Source organism: Cavia porcellus, unplaced genomic scaffold (genome assembly GCF_034190915.1).
Source record: "Cavia porcellus strain 051 isolate PalLab524CR breed Dunkin Hartley unplaced genomic scaffold, mCavPor4.1 scaffold_12, whole genome shotgun sequence".
Taxonomy (NCBI): Eukaryota; Metazoa; Chordata; class Mammalia; order Rodentia; family Caviidae; genus Cavia; species Cavia porcellus.
Genome location: NW_026947495.1, coordinates 62,308,893 through 62,333,060, shown reverse-complemented (window position 1 = coordinate 62,333,060; position 24,168 = coordinate 62,308,893). Strand labels below are relative to the sequence as shown.

The window sequence follows — 24,168 nt, the reverse complement described above, 5'->3', positions numbered from 1 at the left end:
ATAAAAATAACCTGTGGCAACAGTGTTCATATTTGTATATACATATATACACATGATATAATTTATATTTCATATATGTTTATATATATTTATAAATAACCTAGGTTTTATTTATGCATATATAATAAAATTTGTAATTATACTATTCCTGGGTAAAATATATTAGGAATCAATTTTCAGATCACACATGCCTTATGTAAACGATATAGCTATCTGTTGTAGAGATTCTGCAAGCAAAGGGAAAGTAAAAGGACACACACACTAAGGGCCAGCACAATGGCTGCTGCCCAGCAAGCATAAGCACGCGGCTTTTATTGAGATAAAGAACAAAGAAACTCATATTGCGCGTGCTTAGATTACATAACTTGTTTGCCTCTTGTCCTTAGGGGACCTCATGTTTTTACCTTGGGCGGGGTGAGGTTGGGGGGGGGGATGTTTCAAGACCTGCAGTTTGCACCAAAACACTGTCAACCATATGTGTCAGGGACAACATGGAGTCAGTGTGGCCTCTCTATAATCTGTATATCTATGCTTAGAGATACAGATATCTTTGCAGGGTTTTTTTTGTTTTCTTTTTTGATTTTTGTTTGTTGGTTTTTGTTTTTTGTGGTACCTGGGATTGAACTCACGACCTCATGCTTGCCAGGCAGGCGCTTATGCTGCTGAGCTAAATCCCCGGCCCAAGAGATATGGATATCTTTAACCTAGGAATAGGATTGCTACGTCAGAGTGTGAAAATATTCAGCTTTACCAGATTTAACTGTTCATCTTGATATATCAACTTGAGTTAAATACCTACCAGTTTAGTAAACCACAGTTCTCTGTGGATCTATAGGTGATTGACATATAGGCCAGCACACTGAGAGGGAAGACTTATTCCAGATTTGAGTGGCATCAACCAGTAGGTTTGTAGCTTGAATGGAATAAAAAGGAGAAAGAAGGAAGTGTATACATTTTGGAAGAGGCTAGATCATAGTGGTTACATTAAGATATCAGTTTCCAGTTTCTTCAGTCTTCCAATACAGTCTTCCAAACTTGTGCTGGTTGCTCTCCAGTGAGATTCCGTGCCTTCAGCCTTGGACTACCACTCTATCTTTGTGATCCTTCTTACTTTTTTAACTTCCATCTTCTTAGGGTGAGCAGCTATTGGACCCTCTGGCTTGCAGTGTGCAGACAGCCAGTGTGTGCTCTTCTGTCTCTGGCTCTGATCCCACAGATAGCCATTGTGGACTCTCCTGTCTCTGCAGGCCTGTTAATAGATCCCCTTGCATACTTGTACAGTAATACCTTGACTCATAAGTGCTTCTGTTCATGAACAATTTGGTTTGCATACCGAAGCATTTGGTGAAACTTTATTTCCCATGCATAAACTCCACACTGGTGACAAATATGACTTCAGTCATCTTTTCTGCACAATGATGAATGTGGCTATCTTTCCCATAATTGTGGAATGAATTCTGTTCCTCTAAATAACACTAGCTAATACAGATTTTGGTACCAAGAAAATGGGGTTGTTGCTAAGACTGAACCTGATCTTGTGATTTTGAAGTCTTTCAAACGGGATTATGGGAAGCTTTTGGAAAGGCTTGGAGATGTGAGCTGGAGAAGGCCTAGAATGCTGTAAATAAAGCTTGATAGGTAGAGCTAGTCAGAACTCAGAACAAGATCTTCTGACAGTAAAGGGACCAACCTCAAGAGATTTCAGGTGGGAACAAAACTCCATTGGCAGTTGGAGTAGAAGGCATGTGTTTTACATTTTGGCAGAAAATTTGTTTGCATTTGCCATGTTCTGAGATTTTGCAGGAGACAGATTAAGAGTGATGGATTAATTAATTTGGTAGAGGAAATTTCAAGACAGTTCAACATTCAGGTTATAGCATGAGTGCTGCTGACTGCTTTTTAGCAATGTATATAGGGAGGATCAGGGGCAATAGGCAGAACAGAAAAATTAGAAAAACTTAAGTTTGGCCCAGAAGTAACCATGTGTAAAGTCAAGAAGCCAAAGAAATTGTGGCTGCCAAAGAGATCAGTACCATTACAAAGAAGCCAAGTACTTTTCACAGGAATAAGAAGAAAAATACCTTGAGGATGTGTCAGGAATCATTAGCACTCTACCCATGGCAGGCCCAAGGATGCTGAAATGTCAACTTATCTTTTGAGAAGAGATAAACAGTGCCTTTGCCACTGTTCTCCTGTTCTGCTTCCTGGCTGCCATGAACTCTGCAGCTTTGCCCTGCCTTGTAATTCTCTTTTAATATTTCTGCCTTGGAACCAGCTGGCCATGGACAGAATCCCTTCAGTTGTAGGCCAAAATAAAATTCTGCATCTTTATGTTGTATATGTCAGATGTTGTATCCTATAGACAGGAAAGCTGACTGATAATTAGATAATGTAAAACCTTGAATAGTATACTGGTATACTAGAGTATATTGCTCTGTACCCTTGATGATCCTTTGTATTGTCAAATCCTTGTTAAATGTTGCTAATCTGAAGGTTTGATTTGCAATTCTTGTGCCATTCTTTGAGCACATTCTTACGTTTACCCTCTTTGGTGTGGGCCTGTTTTTGTGCATAAATTTGTGTCCTTTCATTATGATAATTTTTCTTGAATTACTTGAATTATATCCCTTCTATTTACTCTGTCTTTCCTTCAAAACATCATAGTGTTTCTTGACTGAATTCTTAATAACAGAGATAGGAAACATTTTTAAAATTTTATTTTAAAGAGAATAAAACAAAACAAATCATAATAAAGTTAGCCTGAACAGAACAATGAAAGTGATACAGGACTTCAAAACAAGATAATAGGAAATCAACAATGACTATGATAATGTCTCTTGTTTTCTTCAAAATAGCTTTCCATAACATCAGAAATAATAAAATCAAAACAAAACAAAATAAAACCAAAGAAAACAAAAGAATGAAAGTGTTACAGGACTTCAAAACCAGATAATAGGAAGTCAACAGTGGCTACCATAATATATCCTGTTGTCTTCAAAATAGCTGCCCATACCATCAGACACAGTACAATCAAACAGAACAAGACAGAGTAAGATCAAACCTAACAAAAGTATCAAAACAATATAGGAATTCGAAACAATAGAGAATTAACAATTGTTACCACCTTTCCATTTTAGACATTTCCTCCCCTATCACTTTCATAATATCATTGTACATTTTGAATCTTACTAACGCCTTCAATTTTTTATGCTACAAGATAATACCATATTCACCTGTATGAGTCCAAACCATTTTACCCATGAGCGTGATCACAAGTTGCATACATTTACCTACAAGAGCCTCGAAATTATCCTTCTTTATAGCTGAGTAGCTTTCCATTGTATACCATATCTTTCTTATTCATTCTGTGGTTGATGGGCAAGTTACCCTGCTTTTTTCTAGTTTCCTGTCACATGGAACAGTTGTTTTCTGTCCTTTGACTTTTGTCTATGAATTTCCTTTTCAGTTAAATGTGTTTTTTGTATACAGAATTTTTTAAAAACATATTGATAGTTTTAAAATACGCATGTTCATCTCTGCATGATTGTTTTCTTTAGTTTGGTTCAATCGTATCTACTTACCATAGTCATCTTTTGTGGATGTTTTCCTCAGGGAACAGGTGGACCTTGACTGAGTGCTCATATTTAAGTGTATTTAGCAGTTAAAGGCTGACTTTGGGGGAAGCCCAACAACTACAGACAGAATGATGATCTCTGAAGTGTTTTCAGTTGGGTGAATCAGACTGCCCAGAGAAGAATCATTGATCCTCCTATCTGGAAAGTTATAAGCCTACTTCACCTATTGGTGAAGCAAATGAAGATCTGTCGTTAGTATTCAAATTACGCAGTTTTCAGGATGACTCTTCTGCCATCAACTGTGCCTATTACTTCTCGATTCACAGTATCCCATTCATCCTATCTGGAGGATAGTATTTCCCACAGTGGGGAGGGGGAACATCTAGGACAGGATGGAGACGGTGGGAGGAATACTTGACTGCTTCAGCTAATCCTCTGTCAGTTCCACTTCTGAGGACTACCTGCTGCCAGTTTGGCATGTTTAATAGGCAACTGGATTTGCCTCTTCACTGGAAGTATTCTGCCAAGGAAAAGACATAAGTTAATATATTTTAATAAATTGTCTACTTTATAATCCAAAAAAAGATAAAAATATAAGATATTTAGGATAGATACATGGTCATTTTCTAACAAAGTTTTAGATGGAAGAAGCATTTAAAATAGTATATAACCATGCTCTCTCTGCCTTAGCCAACTAAATTTATTTTTTACTATTTAGTTGAATACTTCATCTTATTCTTATTTCGATTTTATCTTGTATTTTAAAGGGTATGTTTAAGATTTATGAGATACTTGTATTTCACTATTTGATCAGCTTCTTTGACTTCGTAAATAACATACATATGTATCTCTATGATAAATGGTTTTTGTAAGTTGGTTGCTGGAAATATTTCTAACATCTTATTATTAACTTAGTGTGTTGTATATGTTTTATTTTCTGTTTATCAACATAAAATATCTGTTCATATGGAGGTTTCCTTTGAAGAAACACTCCAACTAACTTTGGCCTCAAATCAAGACTAATTCTTGGTTTTAAAGAAAGTAAAGTGACATTCCCCATGCTATTTTTATAAATATTTTCATCATTTTGTACTTTTAGACTCAAATTTTTTATGATTATGATTTATTTGCTAAATAGCAAAGGACAATATTAAGGGTTTTATTCATTTTTAAAATCAAGATGTTAGAATTACATATTTTGAAATTTGTCTGAATGAAACTGGGCACAGCATTAAACAGCTTTTTAATATATGAAAACCACAGCCTAGAATCATTGCAGAAAAGATAGGCTTTCTAGAAAGTGGTAATTATGTACAACAATAGCAGTTCAAAACATACTATCCTCATGTTTCTATTTTGTTTAATTGCAACATGACTTTGGAGAAAATGAATTTTCATCTTGTTAAATTCTAGAGAAGTTAGGCTTACATAGTTTCAAGCATGTTCACTAAGATTTGAACAGCTATTCAAGTGGAGGTAGATACTAATTATGAGAAAAGAGGAAAACAAAATTCACCTATAGAAGTGGGGGTGGAAATGTACTATCTAGAGGTCCATATTTGTCCCAGGACCTATTACTTTCAATGCAAATATACTTACTGACCTCTCTTTGTTGAATTCACACAGTAGTGCACAGTGGAAAGACCCTGTTTGCTTGCTTCTCCTTCCTACTTGACACTCTAGCTCCACTCTTTAACCATGCAATACAAACTTACTCGGGGGCATCCAGCAGAAAAATTCACCAAGAACTTCTCCTTGCTTTGGGTTGACTGAAAAGTATACCAATGTTGAGGTGTTCTTGGACAGCCAGGGTTGCCAATTACCTAGTCTTCCATGCCTCGTTAGTGGCTATCTTTTCTGCTTTCCTTGTTTGATAGCTCATTCTATCATTCTCTGTAAGAGCCCAAGCTAACAGAGAGGAGAACTACCATTCATTGAGCTTATTGTATACTTAACTTTGACTTGTTCCAATTCTCACAGAATGGGGTAAATTGATGTCATTCTTTTTTTTTAATTTAGATGCAAAATCTGCAGAATGATTTTCCCAATCACTCAGCTAGGAAATAACAGATCTAGAATCTAAATTCACGTTTGTCTGAAACCATAGCCTAAGGTTTCTGTTAATCCCATAAGACCCACACTTGGTTGCTCCTGGACAAACCCTATTTCAAGACAGTAGCAGACAGTGGCTTTTGTATGTGGCCATAGCAGTAGCTTAGGGAGTTACCAAGCAAGGCCTTATTTTTTATGTGAGGGAAATGCTAGATTCACTTGGTTTCATGAATCACTTTACAGAAATATAGATTTTCTATATAAGAGAAAAATTACATTTTTATAGTCACTTCAAAATAATGTAAAGGTGAAATTTAAAAAATTCAGCAGTTCTTGTCTGTATTCCAAGCCCCACCTAGTACCCAACATTAAACCAGGGTCTTTGCATTGAGCTGCATCTCCAGTCCTTTTTTATTTTTGAGTCACTAAATTGCCCAGGGTATGTTCAAACATGGTCCTCCTTCCTTGGCCTCCCAGAATGCTGGGATTACAGCCTGTGCCACTATACCAAACTTTGATCTGCTTTTATGGTAAATGTTTCCCATTAGGGTTACAAGCAGACAAGAACTTCAGAATCGGCTCCCTAATCCTAAACACAGTTTCTGGCTATTTTGTTAAATACTTGGTGAATAAATAATCTGACAGCGGTAAACTTTTATAAGGAAGAATTGTTTCTGTAATTTATATCTGGCCTTTCTCTTTATGTGGCTTTTTTTTTTTTTCGTGGAATAGATACATCTATTCCCATTTTTCTCCAAGATTTTCTATCCTCTTTCTTCACTTCTGATCCTACAGAATACAATATGCCTTTCAGATGAGGTCAAGGAAGTGGAGGTGTCTCTGATGTCCAATGCCATTATGTCATTCTTTGTGTAACTTCCTAAGAGTGTAGTTAAAATAGCCAAGGAAAATGTATACTTCCTTTAGTAAAAATAATGCAGTTTTTCTTTAAAAAATAATCAAGATTCCAAATGGAAATTAATTTTCTGGTCCTCTGAGGTTTAAGTTTTAATCAAACCACATTATGAGACATTTTAGTAATCTGATAGCTCCCTTAAGGCTTTAAATGTGATTGTGCTGGCAGGTAGGAGATGAAGTACAGTGTGAGGAGAAACTGGAAATCATAGCGAGGTGCTCTTGAAAGTTACTAGGCTGAAGAGGGGGAAAAAGAGCAAAGTTAATCTTTCTTTCTTTTTTCTTTTTTTTTTTTTTTTTTTTGCCCTACGCCCCACATGGAGCCAGAAATTCTCTCCCTGAAGAAGTCAGGAACAGGGCCTGTAGAGCACTAGGATCAGACTTCTAAGCCCTGTGTGGCCTGAGTGCCTTCTCATGCATGCCCCATGCTCTCCTCATACTTCATGGGTTTTAGAAGACGGGTGTGTGACCAATGACGGGCCGTTTCTTGGAGAGTCTCTGAGGGCTATATCCACAGTAGAAGTGTCCACTTCAAATCTTGTACCCCAGCAAGATTAAATGACCTGAACCCTCTTAGAAATGCCTTTGATATAACTGAAATATAAAAGAACTTAATGATAAGCCATAATATGTATGTTTATTGTAAGAGTTCATAAAATTTGGCTTTGTATTTTTTGTAAATTTCAGATAATATATATTGGCAAAAATTTTTAAAAATAGTGTATTAAACTGAGATCTTCAATATTTAACTTTGGTGGAGAAATTTATCTTCCTAAGTTTTATACTTACATTTTAATATGAATTTACATGAGAGAAATTTGCCTTTAACTTTAGAAAATGGTGAATATGAAAATGTAATTCTATGAGTCATTCACTTCAGTGTAAATCACAATTTGATTGCTTCTGAAAAATCAAAAGATACATAAATTATGTGTTAGAAGGGCTAACGTGAAGACTATTAAATTCTAGACTATTATTTGAATCATTATAAAAATATTTTGTTACTGCTTTAAAGAACACATTAAGAAAGGCCCAACTTCTGTCCATTTGGAATGGACAGAATAATATTATTACATGAAAGTTTACCATCTCATTTAATGTTTTTCTTAAGCAGAATTTGCCTTCATAGTTCATTTCTGTTCTGTGTGTGTTTTAATAGTGAAATGAAATGCATCTTTTCTGGTTTGTTTAGCTTTTAATTAGGCTCCCTCCCAGTTACCTTCAGGAGCTATGACACTGGCAAGCCTTGTTGCCCTTTGGCATTGACTTTTAAAGATAGTGCCCATTCTTGAAAGGGCATTGATGCCAGTCTTGCCAACTTGGATCCATTTCTGAGGTTTGCTGCAGGAAGCAAAATACTGAAATTATTATCTAAGGAAACCATTCTTCGTCAATTGTTAAAGGATATCATTAAAGCATGACTCAAGACTGAAAACAGAATTTCTGTAGTCTGTTGTTTGATAACTTATATGCCCCATGTTGCAAACACTTCTTGCCCTTACTTAGCCAGCAGACACAGAAGAATTACTGTGTAAAAGGGAAGAACAAGTCTTTGGTCTGTGGCCAGAAATAGCAAACATATGTTTCTGTGCCACCCTGCCTCATGGTTCTGCCATGGCTGGCACACCTGGCTCATGTTCTGGAGTCAGCTGTACTTTAAATGATTGCTGGCCTTGTACTCAAGTGAGTTCTGAATGAGACTTCTCCATTAAACACATGAATGCTGGGGTCTGTAGTACATTAAATGCTTTTTATTGATCAACTTGTAGAAAAGCAATATCAGTATGAAAAGTTCATATATCATATAGTTGACCATTTGAATATTGAATGTATGTTAGTAGGCTATGAGGGTTTTTTTCCCCATTTTTCCTGTAGGCATAATGAAGTGGTTTTAAAAAGAAAGGAAGACAAACTTTCGCTTCTCAGTTTGGCTAGTTATTCCCCAGCCAAACTAGTTATTACAAATTCATTTCTGTTTTCAAAAGTTAAACTTTATTCAAGGAAACTCATAAAGATTAGCTATAGTTTACTTAAAGAGACATAAACACAATGAAACCAATTTTTTTGTTTCATTTTGTTTTCAGAAAAATTCACTTACTTACTTTTCTTATAAACATCTTTCCCATTTCATTGAGGCAGATTTGGAAGTCAAACCAGAAACTTCAGGCTCTACTACGATGGAAAGCACTTTGTTGGGGAGAAACGCTTTGAGTCCATCCACGATCTGGTGACTGATGGCTTGATTACTCTCTATATTGAAACCAAGGCAGCAGAATACATTGCCAAGATGACGATAAACCCAATTTATGAGCACATAGGATACACAACTTTAAACAGAGAGCCAGCATACAAAAAACATATGGGAGTCCTGAAAGAGACACAGGATGAGAAAGATGCTGCAGGCCAGGATGGGGTGTCAGAGAAAAGGGTAAGCTACCATGAAACCACACTTTATCTTTCTCTGTTTGGGATCCTTTTCAAAAAGCCATTATTGTAGAACAGATTCATTTTTCCACAAGTGCTTTGAAAACTGAATGCATTTTTCTTGATGTCTAGTTTCTGTGGTGCTGATCTTTGCCTGTATCTATTTCTTGTTTGGTTCACGTATGTTAGGTATATTTTGTACTCCTGATTATTCCTATTTTATCAGCTTCACAGTTTTTAAAATAAGTTGGAAAAATGGCCCCTAGTTTAAAAAAAAAAAAAGTTCAAGGATTTTGTCAAGCGTGTAGTTTACGGTTAGGAAATTTGTGGTTTAAGAAAAGTCAACTGCTATTGAGGGTTGCATTAGCTATGAAAATTACTTTTTTGTTTTTCTTAAAGATAATTTACTCTAGAAATAATTCTGTTTAACAAGATTTACTAACATATTTTGAGTATACAGGATTTAATTCAGTATTAAATAGCTATCTTACTGTTTTAGGAATTGGTTAAGTTATAGGGGGATTTATCTCTTACCGTTAAGAAATAATTGAATCAGGAAGTAGGGATTTAACTCAGTGGCCCTGGATTTAGTCCTCAGCATCAAAATATCAAAATAAAGTGGAAAAGTTTAAAAATAAATAAATAAATAAATGCAACAAGAATCAGAAGGATTTACTTTTCTTTCATTATGAAAAGCAATTCAAGTTTGTCAGTTCTCATGTTTTAGATTGTGACGTATTTCAGGTTAACATCAAAAATCATAACTTATTAAATTATTTAACTTTAACATTATTTTGCTTTTGACAGTTGTCTCTATCCATTCTCTCCCTCCCTCATCAAAAAGAGTTAAGAGAATTTGCTGATGTTTTATATTGTGTGAGATTTAGTTGCACGAATTTTATATATTCTAATTCAAACTATAATAATTCATTTTACATTTTCAATAATCTTCAATTGCTAGATTATAAAATACAACAAGTTTTATCTTGGATTCTGTCATCAGTTAAAGTTGCATGAAAGTTACTTAGCTCTGTGCTCTGTCCTTTTTATCAAGTTGTAATAAAAATCAAGTGGTTTTGAAAATTAAATGAAATAGCAGATATAAAACATTCAGCAGAACTTGACATATAATAAGATCTTAATGTGAGTTTGTGGCAATGTTATAGCAACCATATGACTTCAGGGCAGCATCCTAAGACATTTTCAGTTATTTTGAAGTATTTAAGTACAGAATAGAAGTTTAAAATACTCATTGTCCAGTCTAAATTTTAGGTTCTGGCAGATTTAAATTGGTTCTATGGCTACAGAGAAACCAACATTTTAAATTATAGACTGTTAGAAAACTTGTAAAAAACAATCTTTCGTATACTAACATTTGTTAGGAACCACAAATCTTGTTTGAAAATAACCAGAATTTGAAATTGTAAATGCATGCTATATTAATATTGTTCTTTTCACTGTCACTTTCCCATTTTCTCATCATTGCTGAATTTTCCAGCCACAGCATTTTTCAACACTGCTTGTATTTCAATATCTAATACTGACATTATATTCTATATAGATGTGGTAGAATGTCCCAAGTCAGTGTTTGTAAAAGATTTAAGTCTTTCAAAGTAGTCAACTTAATAATAGCCTGTTTTATTATGTTGTGTGTATACTTTTCAATTCTGTGAGCTAAAGATAACTTAGCTATTTGACATTAGCTGAGTTGTTTAAGTTCACAAGGACTTTGGTTGTCCCTCTTACAAAGTAGGATTTCTTTTGTGCTTAGACAATGTGCATTCCATAGACTTTCTTGTGTTTGTGACCAGTAGTAACTTTTTAGAGTGAAATAGCTGGCACTGGGAAGTATCTTTCTCCAGCAGTACATCATTAAGAATCATTGAAAATATTACTCTGCTTTAAACTGCATGCATCTTAAATCTAGTTGGCTTTTTAAAAAAATCCACTCAAAAATAGATTTATTTTATTTACAGGTGTCATCCAACAGGACAGGGATGATGACCTGTACAACAACTTGAAACATTGATTCCCTGTCACAGTGGATGACATTTGTAAGTAAAGACAATCATGTTTAATTGATTTAAAATATCCATTGGCCCAGTATAATAAATATTTTAATGAGTCCTTAATAGCTGAAGCCCATCTTGTCCATGACTCCTTTATCCAAAGCAGAAGCCATTGGTTTTGCAGGCATTAGTGTGCTGCTGTGGAAAGGATACTGGTATTGGAATTAAGGACTAGATTTTAATTGTGCTATCAGAATGGATTTTGTGTGTTCTATACAGTCAACAGCTTTCACTTCTCTTTTAATGGGAGAGGTATGAACTTACTTTTTCCTCACTTTCAATGGGAGAGTTTGAACACCAAGATACAGTTTTTATAGTCCATGATCTTTAAACAAGTACGTTATAGGACAGATACAATAGAGTACTGAACCAAGCACCCCAGTCAGGTCTTGAACAGTAAGATCTGTCTTTAGCTTACCACTAACTGTATGACTTGAGGGCTGTCATCTGTCATGTCTGGTTTCAAGTTACTTTGAAGAAGATAAGTGGTTTTCCACAAAGCATTAATTCCAAAGGATTTTAATAAATATCACAAAGATACTGAAATAAGTTGGACAAAAATTTATTTTTTTAAAAAAGCCTACTACTTTTCTATATGTCTTCATTGATGATCTCATGTGATTGTGATTCCCCAAGAGTTCTCCCAAGCTTATTTGAATTACCCCATCACTATTAAGAATATTTTGAGCGAATACTGTTTCATGAAATGCACTTTGAGAAGTTTTCAATAAAATAATTAAGATACCTTCTTTTGGGCCTGGGACAATCATGTACGTTTGCTTTGGGATTAGTCATCTGCCCCAAACCATCTCTCATTACTTGTGATAGCACACAATACTCCAAAAGAGGATTTCAGTTTTATAGAATTTCAACAAGTCAGATAACAACCTGTGTATATCTAAGTGTACATATGTTATTTTTTCTTCTCCTATAGTTTGGAATAAATGTAATGTTTAAATAGTATCAGATTAATTTATTTGTAAGGAATATCTTCTACATTTAAATTTTCAATTTTTAAAAACTACTTTGGGGTCATTAAACTACATATGTAGTGAAATTTGAAGTTCAAATATAGTTGGAGCCTAACCTAAACTGGCATGACCAGTGGAATTCTTTGAATACCTCTATAAAATGGTAGGAGTCTTCATCCCCTGTAACTTCAAAAAGGGAATAGGCAGTCTGGTCTGCTAATTGGCAAGTCTCTCACAAAGTAGCTCATATATATATATATATATATATATATATATATACACACACACACACACACACACATGCATTTATACATACATACATACATACATATACATACATACACACACATTGTATGTATTAACATAACCACATTGGGGAAATCAGCAGAAAACCATATATAAACTCAATCATGAATAAAAGTGACAATGTTAGAGGAATTGGTAACCTTGAGCAATCCGTAGAAAACTGTTGATTTCTTGATTTTGTACCTTCATTGCTGTTTTTTCTAGCCAAGCATCATCTTGTTCTTTCTTAGTCCTACCTTTATACACTGCCCACCATCCATTCTCCGTCTGCCTGCATTAAATTGACATGCCCAGGATTCTACTGTGGGTTGTTCAAGGCTGGGGTCAGTTCCATGCAGCCCCTTGGAAAACTATCACCATTACAGGGTCACTGATTTGCATTAAACATCAATTTAGCAATATATGAGAACAACTACAGCTTTCACACAGAATTTCTAATAGCGGGCTTATCCTCTAAAGATGTCCCTGTGAGAAATCCCTAAGCTACCCCAGACCCCTGCCAGCCTGTATGGTCAATGTATATTAGGTGTATAATCCTCTACAAGTCCTAACAATAATTCTGTTTACTCCAGTCTCTGACATGGGGGTCTGAATATGCCATAGCTATAGTGACTATGAATTTTAGTGCCATTTTATAATGTAGGCCTCCTTGAATATATATTACATAAAGTGTTGTTGATCTGTGGAATTAAAGCAACCATCAACCAGGCACCCATGCATGGTTCTGAGTATACTCTACGGCCCCAGCCGGAGCTAGAACCAGCATGTGCAGGTTTCTGTATACAAGATCCATTTTTTTCCATGCATGAAAACATCATAAGACTCCTAATTGCTTTGTTAAGGAAGTCGTTTCTCTTTTAATAATATGATACTTCTTTTTTTCTTTGATCAGGAAATATTCTGATTACTAAAACTAAAGCAAAACATTTTTCTGTGATATTCACTTTGTAGTATGAAGCATTATTTTAACTCTTGTTTCTCTAAACACTGTCAAACACACCCAAGCCTTTTGCTTCTGTGCCTGTCATTGAACTTTATTGAACCTCCACTCCATGTTGAACTTGTTTCCCCTTTAGTTTGTCTATTTTCTTGACACTGGCTGGGTCAACACTGTCTTCCTCTGCCCTTTACATCTTGACTTTCTAAACAGTCCTTCATATGCTATCCACATAAATAATTTCTTCTTGGTATTCAGAATTTATCTTAAGAGTTTAAACAAATTAAAACAGGAATATCCCCATTTCTCATTTAGCCTCCACAAACTAACTCATCTGTCAAAATTAATTGCATTTAATTCAGCATCTGTTGTGTATCTCCTCTTTGCAATACTCTAGGAGGCATAAAAAATGTGCAAGATATAAACCCTGTCTCAAAGAACTTACCTTTAATATTTCATTATTCTACCTATTTAATGAACACATTAGCATCTTGAGAGCAGGAGGCAGGCTACCTGTATCATCTGTAAGGGTGACAAGAGTTTAATAAATATTAAGTTGGATTCATTTCAGTTTGAGTTTGCTGCTACAATAGCCCCACACAGAAAATGCAGTTGAAGGTAAGAAACTGATTTTCCAGTAGTGGATCATAAATTAATTTATAACTTTCGCATTCTACCCCCACTTCAAGGCTTTAATCTCGTTGTTTCATTTCTTGAAACCTTGAGCTATACAAACAGTAGCGGGGCTGGGGATTTAGCTCAGCGGCATAAGCACCTGCCTTGCAAGCAGGCGGTTGTGAGTTTGATTCCTGGTACCGATAAAAAGGAAAAAGACCAAAAAAAAAAAAAAAATGCACTTACAAACAGTAGCTAACTGACTAAATGAATGAACAAATAAATGTATATAATGAATTCAGCTGAATCCAAAGCCCTACTAGAAATCCATCCTGAAACTGAGAAAAATACAACTTGATTTTGATAATTATATACTTTTCTCTTCATGAACTCAGGATCCTTAGAATGTCCCTGGGGGGTCTGAAGGGCCATTGTTCATTCCAAAGATAAGTCTCTGAAGCCCCCCAAACTGTCTTTGTGATATGAAAGTAGTAGCTAATGTACCTTTTAAAGAATATATCCAAAGTAGCCAAATCGGTATTCCTGACTCCATGGCTGTCAGTAATGTAAGCTCACTGGAAAATCACATGCTCTAAAATGATTAAGCAAGATTCCAGTGGAACCCAGGAAATTATTTGTGTGAATCTCATCTGTCCTTCTATTTTATCATCTACAGAAAGGGTTAGTAATTGAAAACCATTAGGGAAAACCAGATGGAAAGAGGAAAATAGAAGATAAATACATCAGTTCCTCAGCTCCAAAGAACCAGGCCAATAGAAGACCAAATTGCACTTTTTTTAAGCCAGCTGTAGTTAAGGGAAGAATTCTGTATGTGGGTGAATTGAACAAGGAAAATAACTCAAATTACTGACTTGAGAATTGGAAAGAAAACTATTAGAAATCTTTTCACAATTACTCTTTCGGAGTCTTTATTATTTTTGGTGGGGAAATAATCATTAATGGCAAAATCTCCATCTAGTTAACTTTTTGAAACAGGAATCTAGTGACTTTAGGAAGCTAGTACCATTTTGGGGGTACAAAGCAAAATAAGGCTATCAAGCAATAATCTGGCCTTGCCATGTTACTCACAGAAGATGAGAATTCTAGAAGAATTGCTGTAGTTACAGTAAATCCTTCCATTAATCTTATATTCTGTGATTTGAATTTTATGCGTTTACTTCATCATATTTTCTACTTTGACTTGGAATCATTTCTTTTTTCTGTAATATTTGTACCTCTCTGATTGCAGTGTCATAGTGATGTCCCTGAACCTTTACTTAAGTTATAAGAATTTATTTTTATGTGCCCTCTTTTTTAATTTATTGTTTATTCTCTTATTTTATGTGAACTCTCTTGGGGCTTCCTTTAAGTCACTAGAACTGGTCAAAAATATTATAATAATTCTGTGCTGTTAAAAAGAAATAACAGAAAAATCAAATGGCTACTGATCGTGCTTTTGTATGTCTCTTTCAAAGACAGCCCTCCATGTGGGTGTATCCTCATCTTCAGATTAACCCAACTGTGCAAAAATATTTTTTTAAATGTGCTGGAAATAAACATACACAGACTTTCCTTTTCTTTGTTCCCTAAAGAATATAGTGTAACAGCTATTTGCATAGCATTTATACTAATTCAATATTAGCAAAATCTAGAGACGATAGTATACTGGAAGTTGAACATAGGTTGTATGCAAATAAGACACCATTCCATATAAAAGACTGCAACATCCAGGAATTTTATTATTCATGGGAATCCCAGAAACAGTCCGTCCAGCATACCGTTCTAAGGGAACTGTATTGCTATATCATTTTTATTATGGTTTATCAGTGACTTGAATGAATCAACCCAGTTGTGTATATATCTTTAGCTTCTAAAAATCATTCAGCAAACATTCATTGAATGCTATAGGTTTGCTGATGACCTAATTTAAATTATTAAATTTTATATCTCATCAGCTTAAACATTTTTCTTGATGTAACTTATACTTATTTATCAGGAGTGTTTACTAAAAGGTCATCTACTATAAAATTCCCCTCCAAAAGCAGAAGCTTTTCATAGAAACTGCAGATTGTTCAGCACCTCCTTAAAAGAATTACACCTCCCTCTTTGCACACTCACTCAATAGAAAGGGGATTTCTGCCCTGGAAAGTTTGCTTGTTAACTTTAGAACGGCCTTGGGCTGCTACCCAAGTTCATAGTGAGGAAATATGAAACGTTCTATTTTTTCTTGTAAGAAAGTAAGTGTGCAAATGAGCTCATCTCTGTTTTATATCTGTAACCAATATTACAATCAAAATATGAAACATTTCTTTGCCCCCAAAAAGTTCCCTCATGTCTCTTTGTAGAAGATTCTACCACCAACCCTGGCCCTACAGGAACCACAGATTGTATTTTTGTCATGACAAGATTTTTTTTCCTAAGCATTAATGTGACAAATAACATCCTATTTAATGTTTCAGTTTTTCATATTTATAGAAGTTTTTATTATAAGCAGATTATCAGATTATCTTTAATTGCCTACTTATCTCTGTTTTAAAATGTAAAATTTGGGGCCAGGGATATACCTCAGTGGTATAGTGACTTGACTGGCAAGCACAAGGTCCTGAGTTTGATCTTGGTACAAAAATAAATAAATAAATTTTCTCAGGTCAGATTTCTAAGGAAAATATGAGCAACAACAAAACTATAGGTGTGTAACACTGATTATAAGGAACTATAACCTGTTAGCTAGGAATTATTGAACTTTTAATGTGTAATTAGAGCTGTGTCTTAGTTATTTTTTACTCATCACTGAGACAAAATACCTGAAGCCCAAGCTGGGAAAGGAAAGGTTTACTTTTTTATAGTTTTTGGAGGTTTTAGTCTATACTCAGTTGGCTCCAAGGCAGGCGGGCAGGGCTGGGCTGCAGTTTATGACAGCTGTAAAGAGCAAGCAGGAACCAACAAAGAGCAAGACACACCTTTTTCCTGCTGTTATATTATATCTTGGCTCTACCCCTATGTGAGTGTAGCACTGACACCATCAATCCAAGCACTAGACAATGAACCAATCACAAATGCACAATGCAAACTCATGAGGCCTGGGTGCCACAGACATAAACCATCACCTTCCACTCGTGGCCCCCAGGACTCATGTATATCCTTTATACAAAAGACATTTAGTCCACCTCCAAGAGTAGTCAAAGTCTTAAGTTTTAGCATTGCTGAAAAGTCTAAGTCCCAAATCTCTTTTAAGATCTATGGCAAACTCTTAACTGTAACCCCCTGTACAAATGAAACAAGGTTAAACATTTCTGAAATTTAAAGGCACAAGATAAACATTACCATTTCAAAAGTTACAATAGGGGAATATAAAGCATTGCAAACAAAGCAAGTCCAACATCCAGCAGGGCAAACATTCCGTCCTACAGTTCTATGCTCAGCATCTGAAGCAGACTGGTTGCAAGTTCTAAAAGGCTTCGATGATTTCACCCCCACAGCACTTCTGGCAATTTTAACTCCCACAGCTTTTTTTCTTATACTTTTTCTGCTCGCTTTTTGCAGCTTCCCTTGGATCATCCACATTTTTGGCTTTCTTAAACTTTTGGGGTCTCCAGTGCACCTTTGGCTTTACCTTTACATCTTTACAAATTGCCCTCTCAGGGGCACACTGTTTGGCCTACCAGGCCCTTTGCAATCGAGGTGGAAGCTGTCTTACCCTCAGAATTTGTGCATTTTCCTTGCACCTAAAATCAGCACCTTGTGGATGCCGCCAGGGTTTGCTGCTAGCTGGAGCAGTAGCCAGGTTTTTCTCTCTCTTGGCTGTAGGGGTCAGTTGCCTGGATCTCAGGGCTCTGTTTACCTGATTGTGAGGAAAAGCTTTTCTATGTTGCCACCATTTTGGAACCTCATGTGGCCTCTGTCGCCATTTTGGAACCTCATGTGGCCTCAGTTGCGATTTTGGAGCATGGTGCTGTGCAGCCTTCTCCTCTGAGCAAATTCTTTCACCTTTGCAGTGAGGCTGCAAAAGGTGGGGACCCACTTCCTGGGATGCCCCGGGGCCATCTTTTTTATCTCTCTCTTTTCCCTCAGCAATCAAAATCTCAACTCTATCTTTACAATCCACAGCCTTCCTGGAATTTTTCTTTTGGCCAAACTCAGTATTGCAAATTATCCTGCTGGGCTCTTTGCTCTTTATTTGCAATGTAAAACTGGCTAAAAGCCACCAACAATAGCCATGTGCACACCCTCATATTCAATTGCTTTTTAATTTCTTTTTCAAGATTAATCAGTCCATTGTCCTTTGTCTCAATCTCAGGCAAAGTCTCTGGGCAGGAGCAAAATGCAGACAAACTTTCTGCCAAGCCATAACATACATCATGGGGAGTCCAACAACCAATGCAGTCCTTCTTCCCAGCAGAAACCTCCCAAGCTGATCTTTACCATGAGGCTTTCTATCAGCCTTTTGATCTCCTTTTGATCTCTGATGAGAATCTTCTCTACAGAACAGCCTAAGCTTCTCTAGCTCTATGCATCCAGGTGACATGCCTGAACCTTTCCAAACTCTGCCCACAAGCCATTTCCAAAGCCTCTCAAAAAAACATGGTTAGGTATAGTCACAGCAAACGACCACACTCCTGGTACCAAATTCTGTCTTAGTTACTTTTTACTTGTTGCTGAGACAAAATACCTGAAGCCCAAGTTGGGAAAGGAAAGGTTTATTTCTTACAGTTTTTGGAGGCTTTAGTCCACACTCAGTTGGCTCCAAGGCAGGTGGACATAGCTGGGCCGCAGTTCATGGCGGCTGCAGACAGCAAGCAGGAACCAGCAAAGAGCAAGATACACCTTCTTCCTGCCATTACATTACATCCTGCCTCCACCCCTATGTGGGTGTAGCACTGACACCATCAATCCAAAGCACTAGACAATGAACTAATCACAAACGCACAATGCAAACTCATGAGGCCTGGGGGCCACAGGCATAAACCATGACAAGCTGTAATAAATTTGAACACACAGACATTTCAAGATACAGGGAGGGATTAACCTCTTGGGGTCCTGGCATTGATCCAGAGCACTCCAGCAGCCAGCAAGTAGCTAGCGCACCTAACTATTCACTGGCTTTGCCCTTGCTGTCCCTCTAGCTTGGATAGGCACCATCACAGCTATTGCTCATGATCACAGTTGACTGGAAAGTAAAGCACCCTCAACTCGTGGAGTCCAAATTACATAGTCCCAGGTATCACCATGAGAGGCACTACCATTTCTGTTTCAATCTCACTCAAATGAGAAAATCGTGGCAGTGACTAATTCCAGATTTCCCCTTGGAATACCACTGCCACATTTCTGTTTCTTTCCATACAGTCCTTGAAACCATGTAGGTAGGTACAAGCTATTCTAGAGTCCTACAGACGGTGCTTTCCTTTCCCAGTGCTGAGTGAAGAGTGATGTATCCTTTTGGGTAACAAACTCCTGTGAGTGAGCTGTGGGTTATGTAAAATTCCTTGAGAAATAATTGTAATGTTTTACCTGTGTCCCTCAGGAAAAGCTACTGAAATATAAATGAATAAGGAAAACATAGGTAGAACATTGACTTTGCTTAAAAATAAATGAAATTTTTTGTATTTTAGTTTGATGGCTAATTTCAGTACATCTTGAGCAGAGTATGCCTTCCCATGATCTGGAACTGCCCTCTAGACAAGCAAGTCTCCAAAGCTCAGAAGTTGTACTTAATGACCTCATTCTAGAAATACTGTGTTACTTAACACTTAGAGATGGGAATAAATGGACAGAGAGGAACAGTATGCCAAAATACATTGTGGAAGTTGTGGAAATGCTTTTTATCTCCACTAAGTCATCATGTTGCACAACATACGTATAGGATGCATGTGAATAAATCTAAACATTTTGAGTTTCATACAAAAATATTCTGGGGCTGGGAATATAGCTCAGTGGCATAGCACCTGCCTGGCAAGTGCAAGGTCCTGAGTTTGATCCCCAACACCAAAATAGTAATAATTGTTACTATTATTCTGAACTTTTAAACTAAATTTATGTTTTCTGTTTTCTCTGTGGAACAAGATACTTGGATAGTAATGGATGTGCACCATTTGGTCTAGTATTAAGACTCATGAAAGAATTTCTGTAGTTCTGTTTGCTATTGTTTGCTCATAGCTTTGGAGTAATCCACAGTATCTTATTCAAAAGCTCTCTACCATTTCTTTCTTCTCTCAGTTCTGCACTTTTTGAGATTTATTTCTACAAAGATTCGCCTTCATTTCTGAAATAAAAACACTTCAGAAAATTTGATTATCACATTTCTCCTATATATACAGTAATGCATATATAAGTACATAGTTGTTTGGTTCTGTTTTCTTTTTTACTGTGCATCCTTTGAAAGAGGAGACCTAGGGGCTGGGGGTTTAGCTCAACGGCATAAGCGCCTGCCTTGAAAGCAGGCAGTCGTGAGTTCGATCCCTGGTACTGATAAAAAGGAAAAAGACAAAAAAGAAAGAGGAGACCTAGATCCTAGTCTGTGACATTAATGATGTTACTTTAAACATGTCATTAACCAGGGGCTGGGGATTTAGCTCAGCGGCATAAGCACCTGCCTTGCAAGCAGGCGGTCGTGAGTTCGATCCCCGGTACCGATAAAAATGAAAAAGACCAAAAAAAAAAACATGTCATTAACCTTTCTGGGCCATGATCATAAAAAGCAGGACCTGATTTCACAGATGACCACAATTCCTAATTGCTATGATTCTCCACCTGTAAGTACTCTTTGTTAACATGTAGGAGACTTTTCAAGTTTTAAGAATCTTTATTTCTGAGAAATCAGTATTTTAAGAGGTACAAGAGGCTAAAAACATGCAGATTTAAGTATAGATTTGGCTCTGCTGCTGACTTGAGGCAGCCACATAATTTCTTTTGGTCTCGGGAAATTGTAGGTCTCTTTTATGCCCTGATATACATTTCTAAGAATTATAGACCTACGAGTAAACACAGAAATAACATTCATCAAACCATTCCTTATTAGTACTTCACAAAATTATTTTCTTCAATATTTATAACAATTCCTTAGAAATAGATTTTATAACATGTCTAGAGATCATAGGTTATGCTAAATAACCAAGGGATTTTAGGGATGTGTTTTAATAGCATATTCTTTATTTTTGAAATCAAAGTCACAGAAAACAGACCCTTCCAACAAATGCTCGCTGGTGTTGTCATAGAGATTAAACATTGGGCTGTGTATTTATCTTAAGTGGGTCACCATCTTTTGAGTAATGGATTATTCAAAAGGGAGAAATTAGAACTCATAGAACAGTCCAGAGGAAGTTGAACATGGTTCAGATGTGTCCTTGACCTGTTTAGGTATGTCACTCTGTCTAGAAGTACAACTTTATGTTCAGTCTTTAAACTCTCATCTAATGTCAAAAGAATATAGAGATTCCATTGTATAGAATAAGACAACCTGTGACTATAGAATGTTTTAATATAAAAAAAAGAAATATCCTTTTCTGTGGTACAACTTAATTCTCTTAAGTATCACAGATATGTATACATTCATAGAAACAACAAAGTTACATATGAGGATATGTGACAGTATACATTAACACATAAATGTGTAAAACTGACAATAATTCAACATGTGAGTATTAAATACCCGTATATTTAGTTGAATCATATCTGGGTAAATTTCTTTAAAAGTTTTGTAATTGAACTACATTAAATCATTAGCATAATTTACCTGCATATTAATAAAATGTACTAGTAACTAAGATTTATCATAAAACATCACATTTGTTATATTTAGGATAAGTCTACATACATTATAACAGTTGACTTAAATTTGGGTTGACAGCATCAGGTTTTCATCCTTTCAGTTTTCAGAGTGCTCATTAGCATATTATTATCCAAGTTGAAGCTTACTTAACTCTTTGAAACTGACAAAAGACCTGAATTGACAGTCACTTTTTCAATAAATAAGATCTTGAAAGAAAGAAGTTGAAGTGCTCGAATAATAAATAAGAATTATTGTTTTACAATTTCCATAAAATAAAGATGTTATTACTGCTAATGATAATAATGAAGAAAATGAGAAAATACCTTTAAGGTAAATTTTGGGAGAAATTTTGAAATATATAGTGATAGTTTTTTTGGGTTTTTTTTTTTTTTTTTTTTTTTTTGTCTTTTTCATTTTTATCGGTACCAGGGATCAAACTCACGACTGCCTGCTTGCAAGGCAGGCGCTTATGCCACTGAGCTAAATCCCCAGCCCCTATAGTGATAGTTTTAATAAGACCTAAATCAGATCAGTGTTCTCACCAGTTAAGCTTTATATAAAATACAGGTGCCTGCAAAAATTTAATTTAGCAGAATGAATATGGAATCCGAGCACCTCTATCAATTGTGTGTGTGTGTGTGTGTGTGTATACACACATATTTCTGTATATACATTTGTGATTCTGTTAGCAAAGTAAGAATCACAACTATGGTTCTCAAATATTTTAGACTCAATACCTCTTTATAGTTTGCATGTTTAGATTGACATATGATGAAAGTCTAGCCTCAGATAAGCAGTTGGAAAAGAGAGTATTTTAATAGCCTTCTTAGGTAATTGTGGATGTTCCTCTTTGACGCCACACTAAGACAAATATACTTGCAGCATAGAACCTAAATTATATCAGTAATCATTCTGTTGAGGTATTGTGAACTTTCAATGTATATGTTAACCATGCATGATTCTGTAACATGTCTGCTGATCATTTAGAAAATATTAACTTCTGTAGTTCTTACAAACATCAACATATTTTATACAATATACAATAATCACAAGTGTTAATATTATCATAAAAGTCATTTTGGTAATAGGAAGCTGTCAAGTTCAGGGTGGCAAATACAAATTTTCCATAATTCTAACTTCCATGTTAAAGTTTGAATTTTATCATTGCCTTTGCTTGTTTATCCCAAAATGGCAGGCAGGTTTTGTTCAGTATTTAGAAGATGCCACCGTTTTCCAAAACCAGAATAACCAAAATTGTTGTTAATCATTCTTTCAAGTAAGAAATGCTATTTCAGAGCCAGGCTTAGAGACATACACCTATCTCAGCTACTCAGAAAGCTGAGGCAAGAAGATTGAAAGTTCAAGGCCAGCTTAGCAATTTAATGACCCTGTCTCAAAAAAATAAAGAGGGTTAGGGATGTAGTTCAGTGGTAGAGCCCTTGCCTAGCCTGCATTAGACGCTTACTGGCTTTAGCATTCAATATGGGAGCGTGGGGCTGGGGCGGAAATGAGCTACAATATTTTTGGGGAAAAAAGCAGCTAACTTGACTTGGAACTTAATACTTTCTCTTAAGACAGCCATCCTAAAAGGAAAGCCAGTTATCTTTTGTGTCTTTTGGCATGAAACCAGACTTTCTCCTTTAGATAATTTTTTTAATGATATAAAACTCTAAACTTAATGTAATCTGTAACAGAGTAGATAAAGAAAAAGTGTCAAACTGAGACCCACTGTAACTAACAATATACCATTCATTTAAAACAATATAATCGGTATTAGATAATGCATTACATTATCTCAAAGACCTAGTTCTTTTAAAAATGAAAACAAGAAATTTCAGTTAATGACAATGGTTTGGTATTTCAATAGTGAAAAATGTACCAAACTACCCATAATTTAAAAACCTTTCTATAGGAGCTATTTTAGACACATTATTTTTTAAACAGGTTAACTATTAAGCACACGTTTACAGTAATAAAGAATTTTATCTTGAAATTTTATAGCAAGCTATGGGTTTAATTTCATAGAAAAATGTTCAAACTTTGAACTAGGATTACTGATGGTAGATGCCACCCAAATTCTTTTTTCTTCTAACATTGCCTTAGAACTCATCATTGTAGAGTTTTTATCCATGTTAGACTTCTCATGGCAATTGCCCTATTCCTCCAAAATAATTGTTTTATGTAGAAGACTGTATGGACAGCTCTCCTTGAATACAGAAGAATTACCTCCACTTTAGCTAAACCTGGCCATGTCTTCACATACTGATATGTACAGAGCTGGAAAAGCTATTTCCTTCAATTGGCTCTATGCAATGTAAGTCAGCTAGCTGAGGTATTGATGTGTAATCTTTGAAGCCAAGAGGCAGGCCTGTTTCCCTGCATCAGTGTCTCCCACTAAAGGGTTGAGCCCAGCGGGATGGCAGAGCCATTACTCGAGGACTGTCAACTGGGTTCAGGCTCAAGATAAGAGACTATGACTTCCCAGAGCAGAAAAAGGATGACTATCAGAACTGAAGCACCAATCCCCAAAATGTCAAAT

At 35.9% G+C, this 24,168-nt stretch overlaps 1 protein-coding gene across 4 annotated transcripts in view; it reads left to right on the top strand.

The window, feature by feature from the left end:
- The window catches only part of Chn1 (chimerin 1), a 187,412-nt gene that overhangs the window by 109,978 nt on the left and 53,266 nt on the right, over positions 1 to 24,168 (top strand). For 3 of the 4 annotated variants that reach the window (XM_063259331.1, XM_063259332.1, XM_063259333.1), the window contains one exon: positions 8,682 to 8,970. In XM_063259331.1, coding sequence (XP_063115401.1) covers positions 8,682 to 8,970 — 289 coding nt within the window. Of the gene's footprint in view, positions 1 to 8,681; positions 8,971 to 10,996; positions 11,021 to 24,168 lie in introns of those variants that run through there. The other variant, XM_003478582.5, reaches the window with a different exon arrangement.